Source organism: Chiloscyllium punctatum, chromosome 4 (genome assembly GCF_047496795.1).
Source record: "Chiloscyllium punctatum isolate Juve2018m chromosome 4, sChiPun1.3, whole genome shotgun sequence".
Classification (NCBI taxonomy): domain Eukaryota; kingdom Metazoa; phylum Chordata; class Chondrichthyes; order Orectolobiformes; family Hemiscylliidae; genus Chiloscyllium; species Chiloscyllium punctatum.
In genome coordinates this window covers 31,707,466-31,722,903 of record NC_092742.1, presented here as the reverse complement: position 1 = coordinate 31,722,903, position 15,438 = coordinate 31,707,466, and the positions used below count along the sequence as shown (strand labels likewise).

At 43.3% G+C, this 15,438-nt stretch overlaps 1 protein-coding gene across 1 annotated transcript; it reads right to left on the bottom strand.

The window, feature by feature from the left end:
* Positions 1-3,969: 3,969 nt before the first annotated feature.
* Positions 3,970-15,179, bottom strand: LOC140476155 (uncharacterized). Its single transcript, XM_072568313.1, has 2 exons — positions 14,954-15,179; positions 3,970-4,556 (listed from the first exon to the last, which is right to left on the bottom strand). Exons 1-2 carry the CDS (start codon positions 15,177-15,179, stop codon positions 4,468-4,470), a joined length of 315 nt encoding a protein of 104 aa, XP_072424414.1. The 3' UTR covers positions 3,970-4,467.
* Between the last annotated feature and the right edge of the window lie 259 nt (positions 15,180-15,438).

Here is a 15,438-nt window from a genome sequence, read left to right as displayed (position 1 = left end):
CCATGTCTTAAAGCCAGAATCCATTGACCCTGGCCTGAATCCTGGGGCTCCAACCAAAGGTGACGGCGAAGGTCTTATGCAGGTTACCCTTGCCCTGCTGCATCATCCTCCATGCTTTAACTGTGTTTATAATACTCAGACTTTGACAATGCTCAGCAACAGATTTCATCTTATCCATAAGCAGCAGGCTGAGGAGGGGACACCTTGTCTGGGAGATCTTGCTGTGGAGTCCTATCGACCTCGAGTCCTTCCGCACCCAGTCACTCGCATAGGACAATAAGGCGTTTATTTGGTATTGCTTAAAATCTGGGCGATCTACCTCCCCATACCCTATGGGAGTTGCAACTTGGTGAATTTAATAAGAGGGCGCCTACAACACCAAATAAAAGATCCAAGGCAGTCATTGAGTCTCCGTAGCACTTCTCTGGGCAATAGCTGCGGAAGCTTTCTCAAGGGGTATAGAAGAAGAGGAAGAACATTCATTTTGATCAGTGCTGTCCGGCCTAACCTCCCGATGCTAACAATCTTGTTTTATCCTTTCAAACAATCGCACAAAGTTAGCTCTATACAACTAGTGGAAAGCGGGAGTGTTAAAAATACCCAAGTAACTTTTTGTGACCTCCGGAAAGGGAATGATGTTCCATCCTCCAGATCAGGTACTCCCGGCAAGCCCCCCCACAGGCCTGGTTTACGATTTTGTAAAACTTGCCGAATATTCTTGTATTAACTGGGGTATAGACTTTTTCTGGGTTAGCCAGAAAGAGGAGAACATCAGTGTGAAGAGTAATTTTGTGCTCTCCCATTCCTACTTTTCGGGCAACCATTTCAGAGTCCTTGCCAGTAGCCTCCGCCAGCGGTTCGATTACTAAGATGAATAGCAGCGGCGAGAGGAAACCCTTGTCGCTGCCTCTCTCAATGCCAAAGTTATCTAATTTTACGCTGGTCGTGAGGACTGCTGCCATAGGGTCGTTATAAAACACTGCAACCAACCTAGCAAAAGCCCACCCAAGGCCAAAACATTCCAGGATGCCAAAAGATATGGACACTCCACCCAATCAGATGACTTTTCTGCGTTCAAGGAGACCACCAAGCCCGGAATTGACCTCAGCTGATATACGTGTACAACATTCAACACTCTCGTGATATCATTGAAAGAGTTACCACCCTTAATAAAACCTGTCTGGTCTTCCTTTATGATTGTGGGCAATATCTTCTCCACTCTCAAATCTAGTGTTTTAGACAAGACTTTAAAATCTATGTTCAGTAGCAAGATAGGCCTATACGAGGCACACAGTCTTCAGTATTCCCCTCTGTTTAGAATAAGGGGAATATTGGCCTCCCAAAGAGGGTGGAAGGCAGTCCTGGCTGAATAAACAATTGGTTCGGCCAACGTGTTTATGAATTCCTTATAGAACTCAGTTGGGAACCCGTCTGGGCCAGCCGCTTTGCCACTTTGGAGCTGCCTTACTGCCTCTTGTATTGTTAAGGAAGCATTCAAAAGAGAGAGAGAATGTTCTGCATATATACCTGGGAGATCCAGATTCTAAAAAAAAAGGATTCTATCCTTGCTACTCCATCCTCACAACCCTCAAATCCTCTGGGTAAAATTTTCTAAATGTAGTATTAACCTTTTTAGACTCAAGTGATAGTACCGGTTCTCTCCCTAATGGACACAATGGACTGTGGCGCACATTTCTTCCTGGCCAAATATGTCAGGTATCTACCTGGCTTATTACTGTATTCAAATAAGGAAACCTGTCTCTTCGCCTGGGTAAGTACTGAATTCAGAGCAGCCCAGAGAGCTAGGACCTGCTGCAACTTAGTCACGGATGGTCTGTCATAATATGCCAACTCAGTTGCCTTCAGCCGGGCCTCAACCATACATTGCTGTTCTCCATTCTGGCTCTTCCTGGTTGCTGAATATGAAATAATTAAACCGCTTAAGTAAAATTCCCAAAGCATTGATTCGTTACAGGCAGTGAAGTACTCTACAAATTTTCTATCCTTCAAAAGAAATGAACTTATGGCGCCAATATCTATTCCACTACTTCTGGTCTGAACATTTAAGAACATTGCCGCATGGTCCGAAATGGCAATGCTCCCAATCCTGCAGGATAACACCGAATCCAGACAGATCGATGGAACAAAGAACGTATCAATTCTTGTGTGGCACTTGGGCGGTTGGAGTAAAAGATAAAATGTCTGCCATTAGGGTGGAGGCACCACCACACATTCACCAACGCCAATGCCCCACATAAGTCCACCAACTGTCTGGACTGCAGGGAGATACCAGAGAGACCCCTTGGCATCCTGTCCACCTCAGGGTCCACGAGAACAGTTAAAGTCTCCTCCTATAATCATATGGTGTAGCCCAAGAGCCATCAATTTAGAGAATGTGTCAATTAAGTATTTAAGAGGGTGCACCAGAGGACAATAGACATTCAGGATGCTATATTCTTCCCAGTGTACCAAGGCATTAATGATGATGAACCACCCATGTTGTCCTTAATTTGGTCTATTATCTGAAATAGGAGGTTCTTCTGTATTAGTATGGCCACTGCTCTGCTTTGAGAATTAAAAGAGGAAAAGAATACCCCACCAGACCCTCCCTGCTGTAATTTCAAATGTTCCTGGTCACTGAGGTGTGTCTCTTGCAGCAGGGCGATGTCAACCCCCTCCTTTGAGGTTTGAGAGCACCTTCTTCCTTTTGATCGGAGACTGACCCCCTTTTAATGTTCCAGGTGCACCATCAAAATGAACCACTAGCCATGACTATGCAAAAAAAAAGAAAAAAGAAAAAGGAAAAAGGGAATCTTATATGCAAGCAATGCCCAGCACACAAAAACCAACAACTGATTTAGCAAAGGATATACCATTGTCCATTATTTTTTCTGACCCAGACCACCTATTTCAAAGAGTCTAGGAAATCCCTTGCTTTGTCTGCTGAGTCAAAGTTGTAAACATACCCTCAATGGCTGAAGCGTAGTACTGCCAGGTACCTCAGAGTATTGGATATTCAAGTCTCTCAACCTCTTCCTGACTTCAATCAAAAGATTTTCTCTTGATTACAGCCCCAGAGAAAAGTATTGAGAAGACAATTTTTGACTCCTTGTACACCAGGGCCTGTGAGTCTTTCCTCAGCTTTCTGGAGGCTTCCATTATCATCTGCTTCTCCTTGTAATACTGGAGTCGCACTAGGACCAGGGAGAGGCATTGATCCAACTCAGACCTGCGCATTGCGATCTGGTGGGCCCACTCTACACGCACGCTGCCCGACTCAACTCCCAGCCCCAGGAACTGCAGGAGCCCACTGTACCAGAAAGCTGACCAGGCCCTCATCTTCTTCACATTCCGGAAGCCAGACTAACCGTGAGTCTTTCCTTCAATCTCTATTCTCAAGGTCGCAGACCTGGTCCAGCAGGGCTCGAACCTGGCCTTCCAGCTTTTGAATCCTCCCCTCCGAACTCTCAGCTGCAGTCTCAGCCAAGGTCCTTTGGTTGACCATCTTGGCACATTAGTCCCGTACTTGGATCGCCTGCTGATGCTTCTGCGGCGTGGCAGAGATTGGTTCCAGCGCTGACTTGATTTTTACAAGTCGGAGTTTTACAAACAACAATTCTTTTGTTCCAATCGATTCCAGGGCGCCACTACGGGAGTCGGGGCTGTGGCCTCAGGTGTGCCTGGTACTATAGGCCTTGCTTGCTGCCATCCTCCCATTTCCTTCCCTTTAGCCGACATCACCTTCTTCTTAAAATGTTAAGATTAGTACTTAAAGGGTTCTAGGGATCTTATTAGACTCCATTCTCTCGATCTTTCTCATGGATGGCTAATTAGAGGGGGATAAAAGCTCCACTGAACCTGGGATATGGTGCAGAGCCCAGCACAGCAGACCTCTCAGATTGCCACCATCTTGGATCTCCCAAACCATACCTCTGTTAAAGGTGAAGTTGAGCAGCAAGACAAACAAAGTATTGTGCCATGATTTTAATGAAGAATTCTAATTACAAACTCTCACTGCCTTTTCGACAGACAAAAATTAACAGCAATCATCTAGGCCTCACCTTAGCCCACAGTGCTTCCCTGTGGGAACATGGGTAAATTGCAGACTTAATTACTTATAGAATCATAGAATTCCTACATTGTCTTAAAATTATTGAAAAATCTTTAAAATATTCAGATATTCTCATTCACATATCTACTTTAGACAAGAACTCCACGACTGAGATCTGTCCTCATCACCCAGATTTCATTTCTCTGAAGAAAAAAACAAGAACATTATAGAAATGTCACTTTTTATGGTTTACATAAGAAACAAACTTGTCTATTTTAAAAATATCTTTTAAGTCGTAGAAAAAGTGGAGTAGCCATGAAGAGGAGCCTCAGTTTAAACTGGTGACTTTTTAAAGGAAGTCATCATTGCAGCACCTCAAACAAACTGGAGCAGTCAGACAGCTTCAGAGGGTAAAGTCAACATTGTTTCCTAGTCCTTTTGGAAGGAGGTGCATCTCCATCTCCTTTATCAGCCGATTCGTCTTCACTGTCATCTTCATCTTCATCTGTTGAAAGAAGAAATATATCAAAATGCATTTTATAAGTTACAATCCAGGCTCCAATATAGTACAACAGAAGCAAACTATCACAGGTGCTGGTACTACTTGAAGAATGAAGCAGCATAGGGTGGAAGGCAAGAGATATTAAATTCCAAAAAGGATGAGACTGTAAGCCAAGGGTAAGAGTGGGAGGAAGAGTAATGGTACAAGTATAGAAAAGATTCATCTTGAGGAGCCATAATAGGATTTAATGCGTAACCTCTAAATCAACCTGGTGAAAGATTAACAATTGAGATAATTTGTCTTGTTGATATTTCTAGCATTGCTTTTATTCCCAAAAAGCTGCATGACACCAAAAGCTACAAGCACAAAGTATAATATTATGATTTCTAGAGTAACAATTTAAATCCTAAATGGAAAAATGATATTGCCTGAGTCTAGTCATTTCTCAGTCAACCCCAGACGTTGACCCGTTTCCCTATTCCTGTATCAGTCAAAGCAAACACTCAGACACAGTATGGCTTTATCTCCACCTTTATTCTGGGTCCTGGAGGAAGAGAGAACGATCGCCCAAGTACACAGAGGCATGGATTCTCCGTCTTCTCTCGAACAGCAGATTCTTAAGGAATTATGTGGTCACTTACAGGGAGCAACATCCAAATAAGGCAACATCTATATTGACTGGGTGATGGTTACAAGCAGCGAGCCTCAGCAGTAAAGATTAAGCCATCTGACATTATACAGTGGATGCTTTTCACCTTGTTAACTGGCATTACACAAATGGATTTTTTAAACCTCATTAACCCACTACCCTTGCCTCCAGCAGCTCATTGTTTACTGCAAGTTCTTATCTGGTCAAAGTCATGCTAGTGGAGCCTTTGTCTTGCAATCCAAAACTTAACTCTTCCCCTATCTGCTCATACCTGATACACTTTCTCACAGAGTGGCTGAAATCAAAGAAATAACTGGGCAACTCTGCCCTTCAACAGAAAAAAAACCATATCTGTCCAATACATTCACTCACTAAACCCCAATTTTACTTGTTGGTTAAATCAAATCTCCAAAAAATGCTTTTATAAAGTTTAAGATTGCAATTTATTCCCCAGTCTAAGGAGTTATCACATCCCAGCTTTGTTTTAGTGACAGCCTTTGTTAAGGGCCTTTGCAAAATTGACTGGGGTTTAATACCTAGGCTCATTGCAAAGGAGTGCAAGCTGATGGTTGGATCAGACTCAGTTATGCTACCTTCTATCCTGCCAACTCCCCAAAAGATTAGGCAAAAGTGAGGACTGCAGATGCTGGAAACCAGAGTCTGGATTAGAGTGGTGCTGGAAAAGCACAGTGTGTCAGGCAGCATCCAAGGAGCAGGAAAATCGATGTTTCAGGCAAAAGCCCTTCATCAGGAATAGAGGCAGGGAGCCTCCAGTGGAGGGGGCTGGGGAGAAAGTAGCAAAGAGTACAATAGGGGGACGGGGGTGAGGATGGAGGTGATAGGTCAGAGAGGAAGGTGGAATGGATAGGTGGGAAGGAGGATTGGCAGGTAGGACAGGTCATGAGGACAGTGCTGAGCTGGAAGTGGACTTCACCAGTTTCTTCATTTCCCCTCCCCCAACCTTATTCCAGTCCTAACCTTCCAGCTTAGCACCATCCCCATGACCTGTCCTACCTGCCAATCTCCCTTCCCACCTCTCCACTCCACCCTCCTCTCTGACCTATCACCTCCATCTCCACCCCCATTCACCTACTGTACTCTTTGCTACCTTCTCCCCAGCTCCACCCTCCCTATTTAGCTCTTCCCCCCGGAGGCTCCCTGCCTCTATTCCTGACAAAGGGCTTTTGCCTGAAATGTCAATTTTCCTGCTCCTCGGATACTGCCTCCCCAAAAGATTAGTCTACCAATGATTTAGGTTCACACATGAGGAATCACCACCTGAGTGATCAAAGTGACCAACCCTTATTGAACCATGTGCTAAAAAGAACATTAGATAAAATGAATGTTGAAATCCATAGGGATTGGCAGAAACCTTAATTCCAGGAAATCCCTGCATGGCCACTTATGGTTTCCAAAATGATTACAGAACTTTAAGGGCAGGATGAACGTAGGTTCAGGAAGGTTCAGTTCCGTAAACAGAATCAGATCCTTCAAAGCCACATATTTTATGGGTGTGCAACTGAACTAATTTCACCACCAGCTTCTCAAGGATAATTAAAGTATGGGAAATAATTGCTCGCCTAACCAGTGATGCCAACAACCTATGCACAAGCTTAAAAAAACAGGAAAAAGCTGGAGCCTATGCAAAGGAGGCAACTGGATGTGAAGGAGTAAGGGGCAGAGACAGGACAATTGAACAGAATGTGCCCTTGCAATAAAATTTAAAACGCAAGGATGAGAGATGGTCTATAGATACATTGATAGAGTTAGACACAGCAGCATGAAAGGAGGCTTGTGTAGAATATAAACACCAGCATGAAGTGAAATGCTTATATTTTGTACTGCAAATACTTTATAAAGCACTTTGCATGTTGTAATTTATCCTGAATAACACCTTAGAGTAATAGTGATGTACAGCACGGAAACAGATCTTTGGGTCCAACTTGTGCATGTCGACCAGATATCCTGCCAATTTGCCAGCACCCAGCCCATATCCCTCAAAACCCGTCCTATTCATATACCCACCCAGATGCCTTTTAATGCTGCATTTGTACCAGCCTCCACCACTTCCTCTGGCAGCTTATTCCATATGCGCACCACCCTCTGCGTGAAAAAGTTGCCCCTTAGGTCCCTTTTGTATCATTCCCATCCCACCCTAAACCTATGACCTCTTGTTCTGGACTCCCCCACCCAAGGAAAAAAGAGCTTGTCTACTTATCCTATCCGTGCCCTTCATGATTTACAAACCTCTTTAAGGTCACCCCTCAGCCTCCAATGCTCCAGGGAAAGCAGCCCCAGCCTATTCAGCCTCTCCCTATAGCTCAAATCCTCCAACTCTGGCAATATCCTTGTAAATCTTTTCTGAACCCTTTCAGGTTTCACAAGATCCTTCCAATAGGAAAAAGACCAGAATTGTACGCGATATTCCAAACGTGGCTGAACCAATGTCTTGTACAGCCCGCAACATGACCTCCCAACTCCTATACTCAATTCTCTGACCAATAAAGGAAAGCATACCAAATGCCTTCTTCACTATCCTATCTACCTGTGACTCCACTTTCAAGGAGCTATGAACCTGCACTCCAAGGTCTCTTTGTTCAGCAACACTCCCCAGGACATTAAGTGTACAAGTCCTGCTCTATTTTGCTTTTCCAAAATGCAGCACCTCACATTCTAAAAATCAATCTATACTTAATTCACTGACCAATAAAGAAAAGCATTCCAAATGCCTTCTTGGTATACCAAAGATAAACATTAGAGTGGTGCTGGAAAAGCACAGCTGGTCAGGCAGCACCCAAGCAGCAGGAAAATTGACATTTCGGGCTAAAGCCTTTCATCACCACTCTAATGTAGACTGATATCCAGCATCTGCAGTCCTCACTTTTGCCTACCACAGATAAACATCTTTTACTCAGTTCCTCACTTTCAAAAAGCACACAAAACTTTCTATCACCAAATCTTCATTTCCGGGTCATGAGGTACAACATCTTAGTTACAATGTTGCCAAACCATGGCTGGAAAATTCTATCAAGCCCAATGCTATAGCATTACACACGGAAAGACACAATGCATAGAGCTCAACTTTAGTCACTTAAGAGATTTATCTCAAACAGACATGTTGATAGCTAAAACCCAAGAACTCCACAATAATATGCATCATTTGGCATGGATAACATTTTCTTTGTCAATCGTGATCACATTATAGACACCAGTACATTTTCCTTAGTGTAAATTCTTGTTTGCATCTGTTCAGTTATTGCTTCCAGTAATTGTACATTAGTGAAGCTTCCCTGCACAAAACCATAAAGTTTAAAGCTCAGCCTTGGGCATTTTAGTGATTGTGGGGGTGGGGGGGTGGGGGGAGGGAAATGGTTTTAAAATGGCACATAACATACATCTGAATTGACCGAACAATGACAGCAAAGACTCTACCAAGAATAGGAAAGGAATAATTTATTATAAAAACTTGAATTACAGTAATTGCTTGCAAACTGCCAAAAACCTTTGGTACAAAAAATCTGAAATTTAAAAGCCAAACTTGCTAAAAAATGCACTTCATTAAGTGAAGGCTTCGACACTTAAAAATAGACAAAATTGAAAAATAAAACCAGTCCACCTAGATAGTCCCACACAGTCGTAGGCATCACAATATTATCACCTTCTCATCCACCCAAAGCTATGTAAATCTCATGGGAAACGCCAATCAGTTTTTAAAATCCAGACCAATTAGCGGGAAATAAATTGGGAAACCAATTAATTCTGTATCTTGACAAGTGCTCATAGGCCAGCTGTACACTTCCTGAATTTTCTATTTTATTTCAGACTTCCAGCATTTCTGATGGTTCATTATTTTACTGAAATGTGCAAATGTCCTTTTCAGTCAAGAAGAAAAACAATCAAGATTTTCTTTTACATGAAAAAGACGATTTCCTGGAAGATACGAAAGGTAATTATGGATTCCATATCATGAAAAAGAACAAACAAACATTTTAACTGAACAAACTAATTTTCAGTCATTATTTTTTTCTTGCACAGACAAAAGGCTGACCTGTTTTCTAGCTTCATTTCTGAATGTACTGCAGAGTTATTAGCTTAAATGAATCATGCTTCAAGGCAGTGCATAACAGAACTGAAAAGCCATTTCTGATATACAGTACTGTAAATCCACCAGCCTCTGCTCCACATATTAAATTAATTTTAAGATTACAATCAAATAACATATACTTCACATTGTATTATTGGTAGCAGCAAGTATACTTGTCAAGAATTCTGCCTTCACTAGGAAGCCTCACAACATGCACTTAAATACTTCCGCCAGCAACTATGAAAAGGAAGGGACCTTCATGTTAATAATTAAAACAATGTAAAATACAAAGTACAATTCCAAGTTACTTTTAAAAAAGTAATGATTTCCACAAAAACACATTGTTATAAATACCAAGAATACATTCCAATCTTTCATTCGAGAGGGAAAGAAACAATAATTGTTCATCTTTAACATTGTTCTTATAAAGACAGAGTTTGCGCATCAAATCTGAAGTATACAATAAGCAAGCAGAAACCAGGAGCATTCCCTCATTGGGAGAGAAATGCAAGAATACAGCAATGAGATGGAATCATCTCAGATTGTTCTCTTGATGTTTTAAACAGTTGCAAAGTGCTATTGGCAGAATTGTGATGGCACGGGTTAAAAACACCTCAAAGAAAAAAAGAACTGAGAAAAATACAACTTCAATCAAGATCAATATCAAAAATATAATCAAGAATAAATCCACCCTAATTTGTGCAACTTATGACTTTCAAATTGGGAGGGAAAAGATGGCTCCCAAACAATTAGTCTTGTCTTGATCAATCATTAGAAGCCCTAAAGAAAGATTCAGGAACAGTATTCAATGGAAACTTCAAAAGGCTTTAAACAGAATTCTTCACATAAATCAGATTATGTACTGTTTAAAATTAACTGCAAATAGGTCAATGTTGTTTAGAGTCATAGAGTCAGAGATGTACAGCACGGAAACAGACCCTTCGGTCCAACCGGTCCATGCCGACCAGATATCCCAACCCAATCTAGTCCCACCTGCCAGCACCCGGCCCATATCCCTCCAAACCTTTTCTATTCGTATACCCATCCAAATGCCTTTTAAATGTTGCAATTGTACCAGCCTCCACCACTTCCGCTGGCAGCTCATTCCATACATGTACCACCCTCTGCGTGAAAAAGTTGCCCCGTAGGTCCCTTTTATATCTTTCCCCTCTCACCCTAAACCTATGCCCTCCAGTTCTGATCTCCCCGGCCCCAGGGAAAAGACTTTGTCTATTTATCCTATCCATGCCCCTCATAATTTTGTAAACCTCTATAAGGTCACCCCTCAGCCTCTGATGCTCCAGGGAAAACAGCCCCAGCCTGTTCAGCCTCTCCAATAGCTCAAATCCTCCAACCCTGGCAACATCCTTGTAAATCCTTGTTTAGTGGCAAGCAGCTCATGTTTTCTGCCCGGCACCAAGTATCTTGGGACTTTTTTGACCAGAATACGGTTTGGGAAATATATTGAATATGGCTATATAGTTATGATGAATGCCCAAATTGATATTTTACATGATACAGTAAAATGGCTGTTAGTGCTACATTTTCATAAGGCACATGTTTAGTGACAAGACTAATCTTGACTCCATTCACCCTAATGGTAAACCCTATTTCTCTCACTGATGAAGAGCTTATGCCTGAAACAGGGACTCTCCTGCTCCTCGGATGCTGCCTGACCTGCTGTGCTTTTCCAGTCCCACACTTTTTGATTCTGATCTCCTGCATCTGCAGTCCTCACTTTCTCCTTCTCTTGCTGAACTCCAATTTTAATCCTTGAGGTTTGGACTCTTAACACACGAGATTTTCTTTTTTTGCCAATTTGTTCCTCCAGCTATAATAACTCCAAACTGCCCTGTCCTCTTCATGTATGCAGTTTACCTCGTAGTAGTTTATAACCCATTTCCCACTTTTAAGTTTATTAATAATAAATACATTTAGTTGGAAGTTTATTTTTGTCCCAGATATCCGTAAAAGTAAAGGAACTTAAATATTTTGGTGACTCAGTTGGACATTTACACTTTCAGGACATCCCATGGAGAAGTGGGACTTGAATACCAGTGTATTCCTCCTGTCCAAGTGGTAATATTCACATAATGCCAACAGCACAAAATGGGGGCATGTGCAGCCTCAACTACCACCACTGACGTAGTTTTCCCACAACAACCACTTCTCTTTCATTAAAAAAAGTCTCCTCTGTCCTTTGTTGTTATATTACATTTTGCTTCTTTCTCTTCCCTGCCTTTTTGATATCAAGTCCATTTCCTTCCCGACAATTCCTATCCCTCTTCACATCATTCCTGTCCTAAAGGAAGGGTTTATAAAGAAAAAGACATTTTGTTTCCTCACTCATAATTCTGAATTTCAATCTAGGATAGATCATGAAGACAATTTGATTTTAACTTTTAAAGAATGGATATAGAGTTGAAGGAAGAGAGGATGTAAAGGGAAATAGCTGGAGCAGTTGAATTGGAGAGCAGTGCCCAAGGCATTAAGGGAAAGGGTTGGAGGGAAAGGGAAAAGAAGGTGCTTCAAGTTGTTTGCCTTGGGTCAGTGGTAATGCTCTTTCCCCAGAGTCAGAAGGATGTGACTCCAAATTCAAAATCTTCAGTGTCTACTGTGTATTCATATCACCAATACGGAGAGATGGGAGGTACTGTTAATGTCACTGGACTAGTCGTCCAAAAATTCAGGTTAATATTCTGGGCTCTTGGGTTTGAATCAAGACTGTGGGCGTTGGAAAAGCACAGCAGGTCAGGCAGCATCCGAGGAGCAGGAGAATCGACGTTTCAGGCATCAGATTCCTGATGAAGGACGTATGCCCGAAACATTGATTCTCCAGCTCCTTGGATGCTGCCTGACCTGCTGTGCTTTTCCAGCACCACATTCTTGACTTTGATCTCCAACATCTACAGTCCTCACTTTCTAACTGGGTTTGATCCCAGCATCACAGATAGCAAAGTCTGAAGTTAATAAAAATCTTTAATTAAAACTGGATGAAATGTAGCAATTGGCAATGGTCATAAAGGCAGATCTGGTTCACTAATTTCCTCAGGAAAGGAAATCTTGTCATCCTATCCTGGTCTGCTTACATGACTCCAGATTTAAAGCAACGTGGTCAATTCTTAACTGCCCTGAGTCCTCCGTTCAAGGGTAATTAGGGATGGGCAACAAATGCTGGCTGTGCCAGTAATGCCCAAATCTCATGAGAAGATAATGAAAAGGATGCAGTGCTATAGAAGCATTACATTGTCAGGAGGTAACATTTTTGAATGAGGTATTAAACAATGATCAATCTAAAAGATTTCACTTTAGAAGACATGGTGAGTTCAGAGGTCATGGCCAACACTGATCACTCAACAAACACCCAAAATAATTGTGTGTCATTTATCTCATTCACATTTTGTGTTAGCTTGCTGCACAAAAAATGACTCCATTATTTGGCAACATTACAAGAATCACTACACTTCATAAAACATTTGCTGCGATAGGGAAGAATCTTGGAGCATTCAAAGGTTAGGAAAGATGCCATACAGAACCACAAAATGGTCACAAGCACAGGAGGAGACCATGTGGCCCTCACATCTACCCTGGCTCTCTGAAGGAACAATGTACCAAATGGCAACTTCTCTGCTTTCTCCCTTTTCAAATAAAAGGGTGAAACGTGAAAAAGCACTGCCCGAGTGTGTACTGGAAGCAGGTTCACATGAAGCATTCAAAAGGGAATTAGACTGCTATCTGAAAAGGAAGAATGTGCAGAGTTATAAGGAGTGGGCTGGAGAACAGCACTTAATTATTTGTTTGGACAGCAGTGCAGCCAAATGGCCTCCTTCTGCAGGTTTAATAATTGTGATAATTTAATTTGTTCTCGATTTCCTCAATTGAATCTGCCTCCACTATACTTGGAGTACATTCTAGACCTGAACCCAATTGGCTGCATAAAGAGGTTTTTTTCCCCGATGTTGTCATTTCTTCTTTTGCCAATTAACGTCAACTCAGTTTTTCCCTTACTCTCAACCCTCCCATCAACAGTTTGCCCCTTTTCACTGTCATACAAATGTAAGCTATTTCCTAATTAGGAAGGGGAGAACACAGAGATGATGGGACAGGAAGGAATGCAATGTGGTCCTGGGCAGAGGAAGAGGAAATAGACTCAAACTGTTGTCCAGGAGAGGACAGGTCAGGACATGTGCAAGATCATCCACGCTTCCTATTATACTCCCAACGTTCCAACCAAGGTTTAGTCAATCCCTCCCTCAAACTACAATGCATGGAAAAATACCCCAACAACACCCTTGTTAGAAATAGAACTCACATATTAATAAATTTCAGTCCGAGTCAAATTCTGAAGCAGTGAATTTTATTGATACGTACTTGCAAGAACGGGTGCCTAACAGGTAAGCACCCCGATCGGAGGGTGACATTCTGATTCATGCTGTTCAGCTGCATCTCTCGGTCCTCCCCTTTCACCCCATTGGTTATTTTTTCTGTAGCACGTAGCCTATCACAAGCTCTAGCTTCACTCCACCTTTGTCTAGCTTCTCTCTGCCTCTGTTTATTTCTCCTATTACTCTAAGCCTGTCACCCCTTATTCTTATTTATCTCATTCCTTATATGTGACTATCCTGTCATAGTTTGCTGTCTTCGTGCAATCATCCTGCCAAACTAAATTCCATCTGTTGACCATATCCCTCCTGAGACTGGCACACTATTCTCCTGTTACTGGTACATCCTGCTACATGGTCACTCTGCCCTATTAGTCAGAAATAATTCTACCCTGTTTTTGCTTCTTCTGTTTCGCATTTGCATTTATAATGTAAGCTTTTGCAGAAGCAACAACTGTTCCCTTATTCTGCACAATTTTAACCCTATACCTTACAACCCATCATGACCTTAGGATTCTTTCTATCATGGGGAGGGTGGAATAGAGAATTAAAAAGTATAGCAACATCAAGAATTAAATCGACTTATTGTAGGAGGACAGGAGATGGGCACATTTGACATAGGAGAAAGAGAAGGCCTTCCTGGTTCACTTATCATGGCAGTTTTGATTGTGGTCTCATCTACACTGTCCTGTTTGTACCACACAACTCCCTGGTCAATTAAAACAAAAGCTAATCTGCCTAAAATTTATCATCACTTCCATTCTGTACACCTTCAGAGAAAAAGAATTCTCCACAACCATCTCCCCTACTTCTAGTCTCCACAACAGGAGGGAGCATCCTCCTGGAATCCATCTCAAGGTCTTAGATGTGTGAACAAGGTCACTGTAGTGGGATGGCCTTGGTACAGGAAAAAGCCCAACAGGTCGGGCAGCATCCGAGGCCTGATGAGGCCTGATTCCTAATGAAGGGCTTATGGCCGAAACGTCGATTCTCCTGCTCCTCGGATGCTGCCTGACCTGCTGTGCTTTTCCAGCACCACACTCTCGCCTCTGATCGCCAGCATCTGCAGTCCTCACTTTCCCATAAGTACAGGGGGGGTGGCCATTCAGCCCATCGGAGCCTGTACACCAAAGGGGAATCAAAATCGATCAGTGCTCTCTTCCGCAGCTCGGAGAAAACCAAACGGTTCACGAACCTGCAGTGGATTGAGAATCATCCTGGCGGGGAAGGCTGAGCAATAATATTTTTAACACGCTTCTATCCCCCTCCTCTCCCCAAGACTCACCGGCAGCGCTGGAGGCCGGGCTTTCCGGGCAGCCCTGCCCCTGCCCCTGCCCCTTCTCCTGCAGGACGAGCTCGCTGAGAGCGGCCTGGAGTTGCTGCTGCAGGAGGCGGACTCCGCTCAGCACGCCGGGGACGGTGCAGGCGGTGCGGACGGCGAAGCGGCGGCGCTCGCCGCCCCGGGGACACAGCTCCCCGCACAGCTCGCACTCAGGGGCCGGGGTGCACATGTCCGACCGACTGCAGCGGCTCCCGTCCAGCCCCGGGGGGCGGGGGGAACGCAGGGCCCGCCTCTCACTATCGGAAGAGAGTCAACAGGCAGCGGCAGGAGATGCCGAGAGGACCCCGGCTTCTCGGTAAACGCACGTAACAATAAGAGGCCCGGCCTCCCAACACACAGCGGGCCGGTGTATTCAGTGACACTGCGTGAGACCGAGTCAGAGAGAGGCGGTTGGCGACGACAGGGGGGTGGGGGCTGCCACATGCAGC

Coding starts and splice junctions, on each gene's coding strand:
- LOC140476155 (XM_072568313.1), bottom strand. CDS start 15,179: ATGTGCACCCCGGCCCCTGAGTGCGAGCTGTGCGGGGAGCTGTGTCCC. Junction 4,557..14,953: donor CCCGGCCTCCAGCGCTGCCG/GTGAGTCTTGGG, acceptor TTCTTTCAACAG/ATGAAGATGAAGATGACAGT.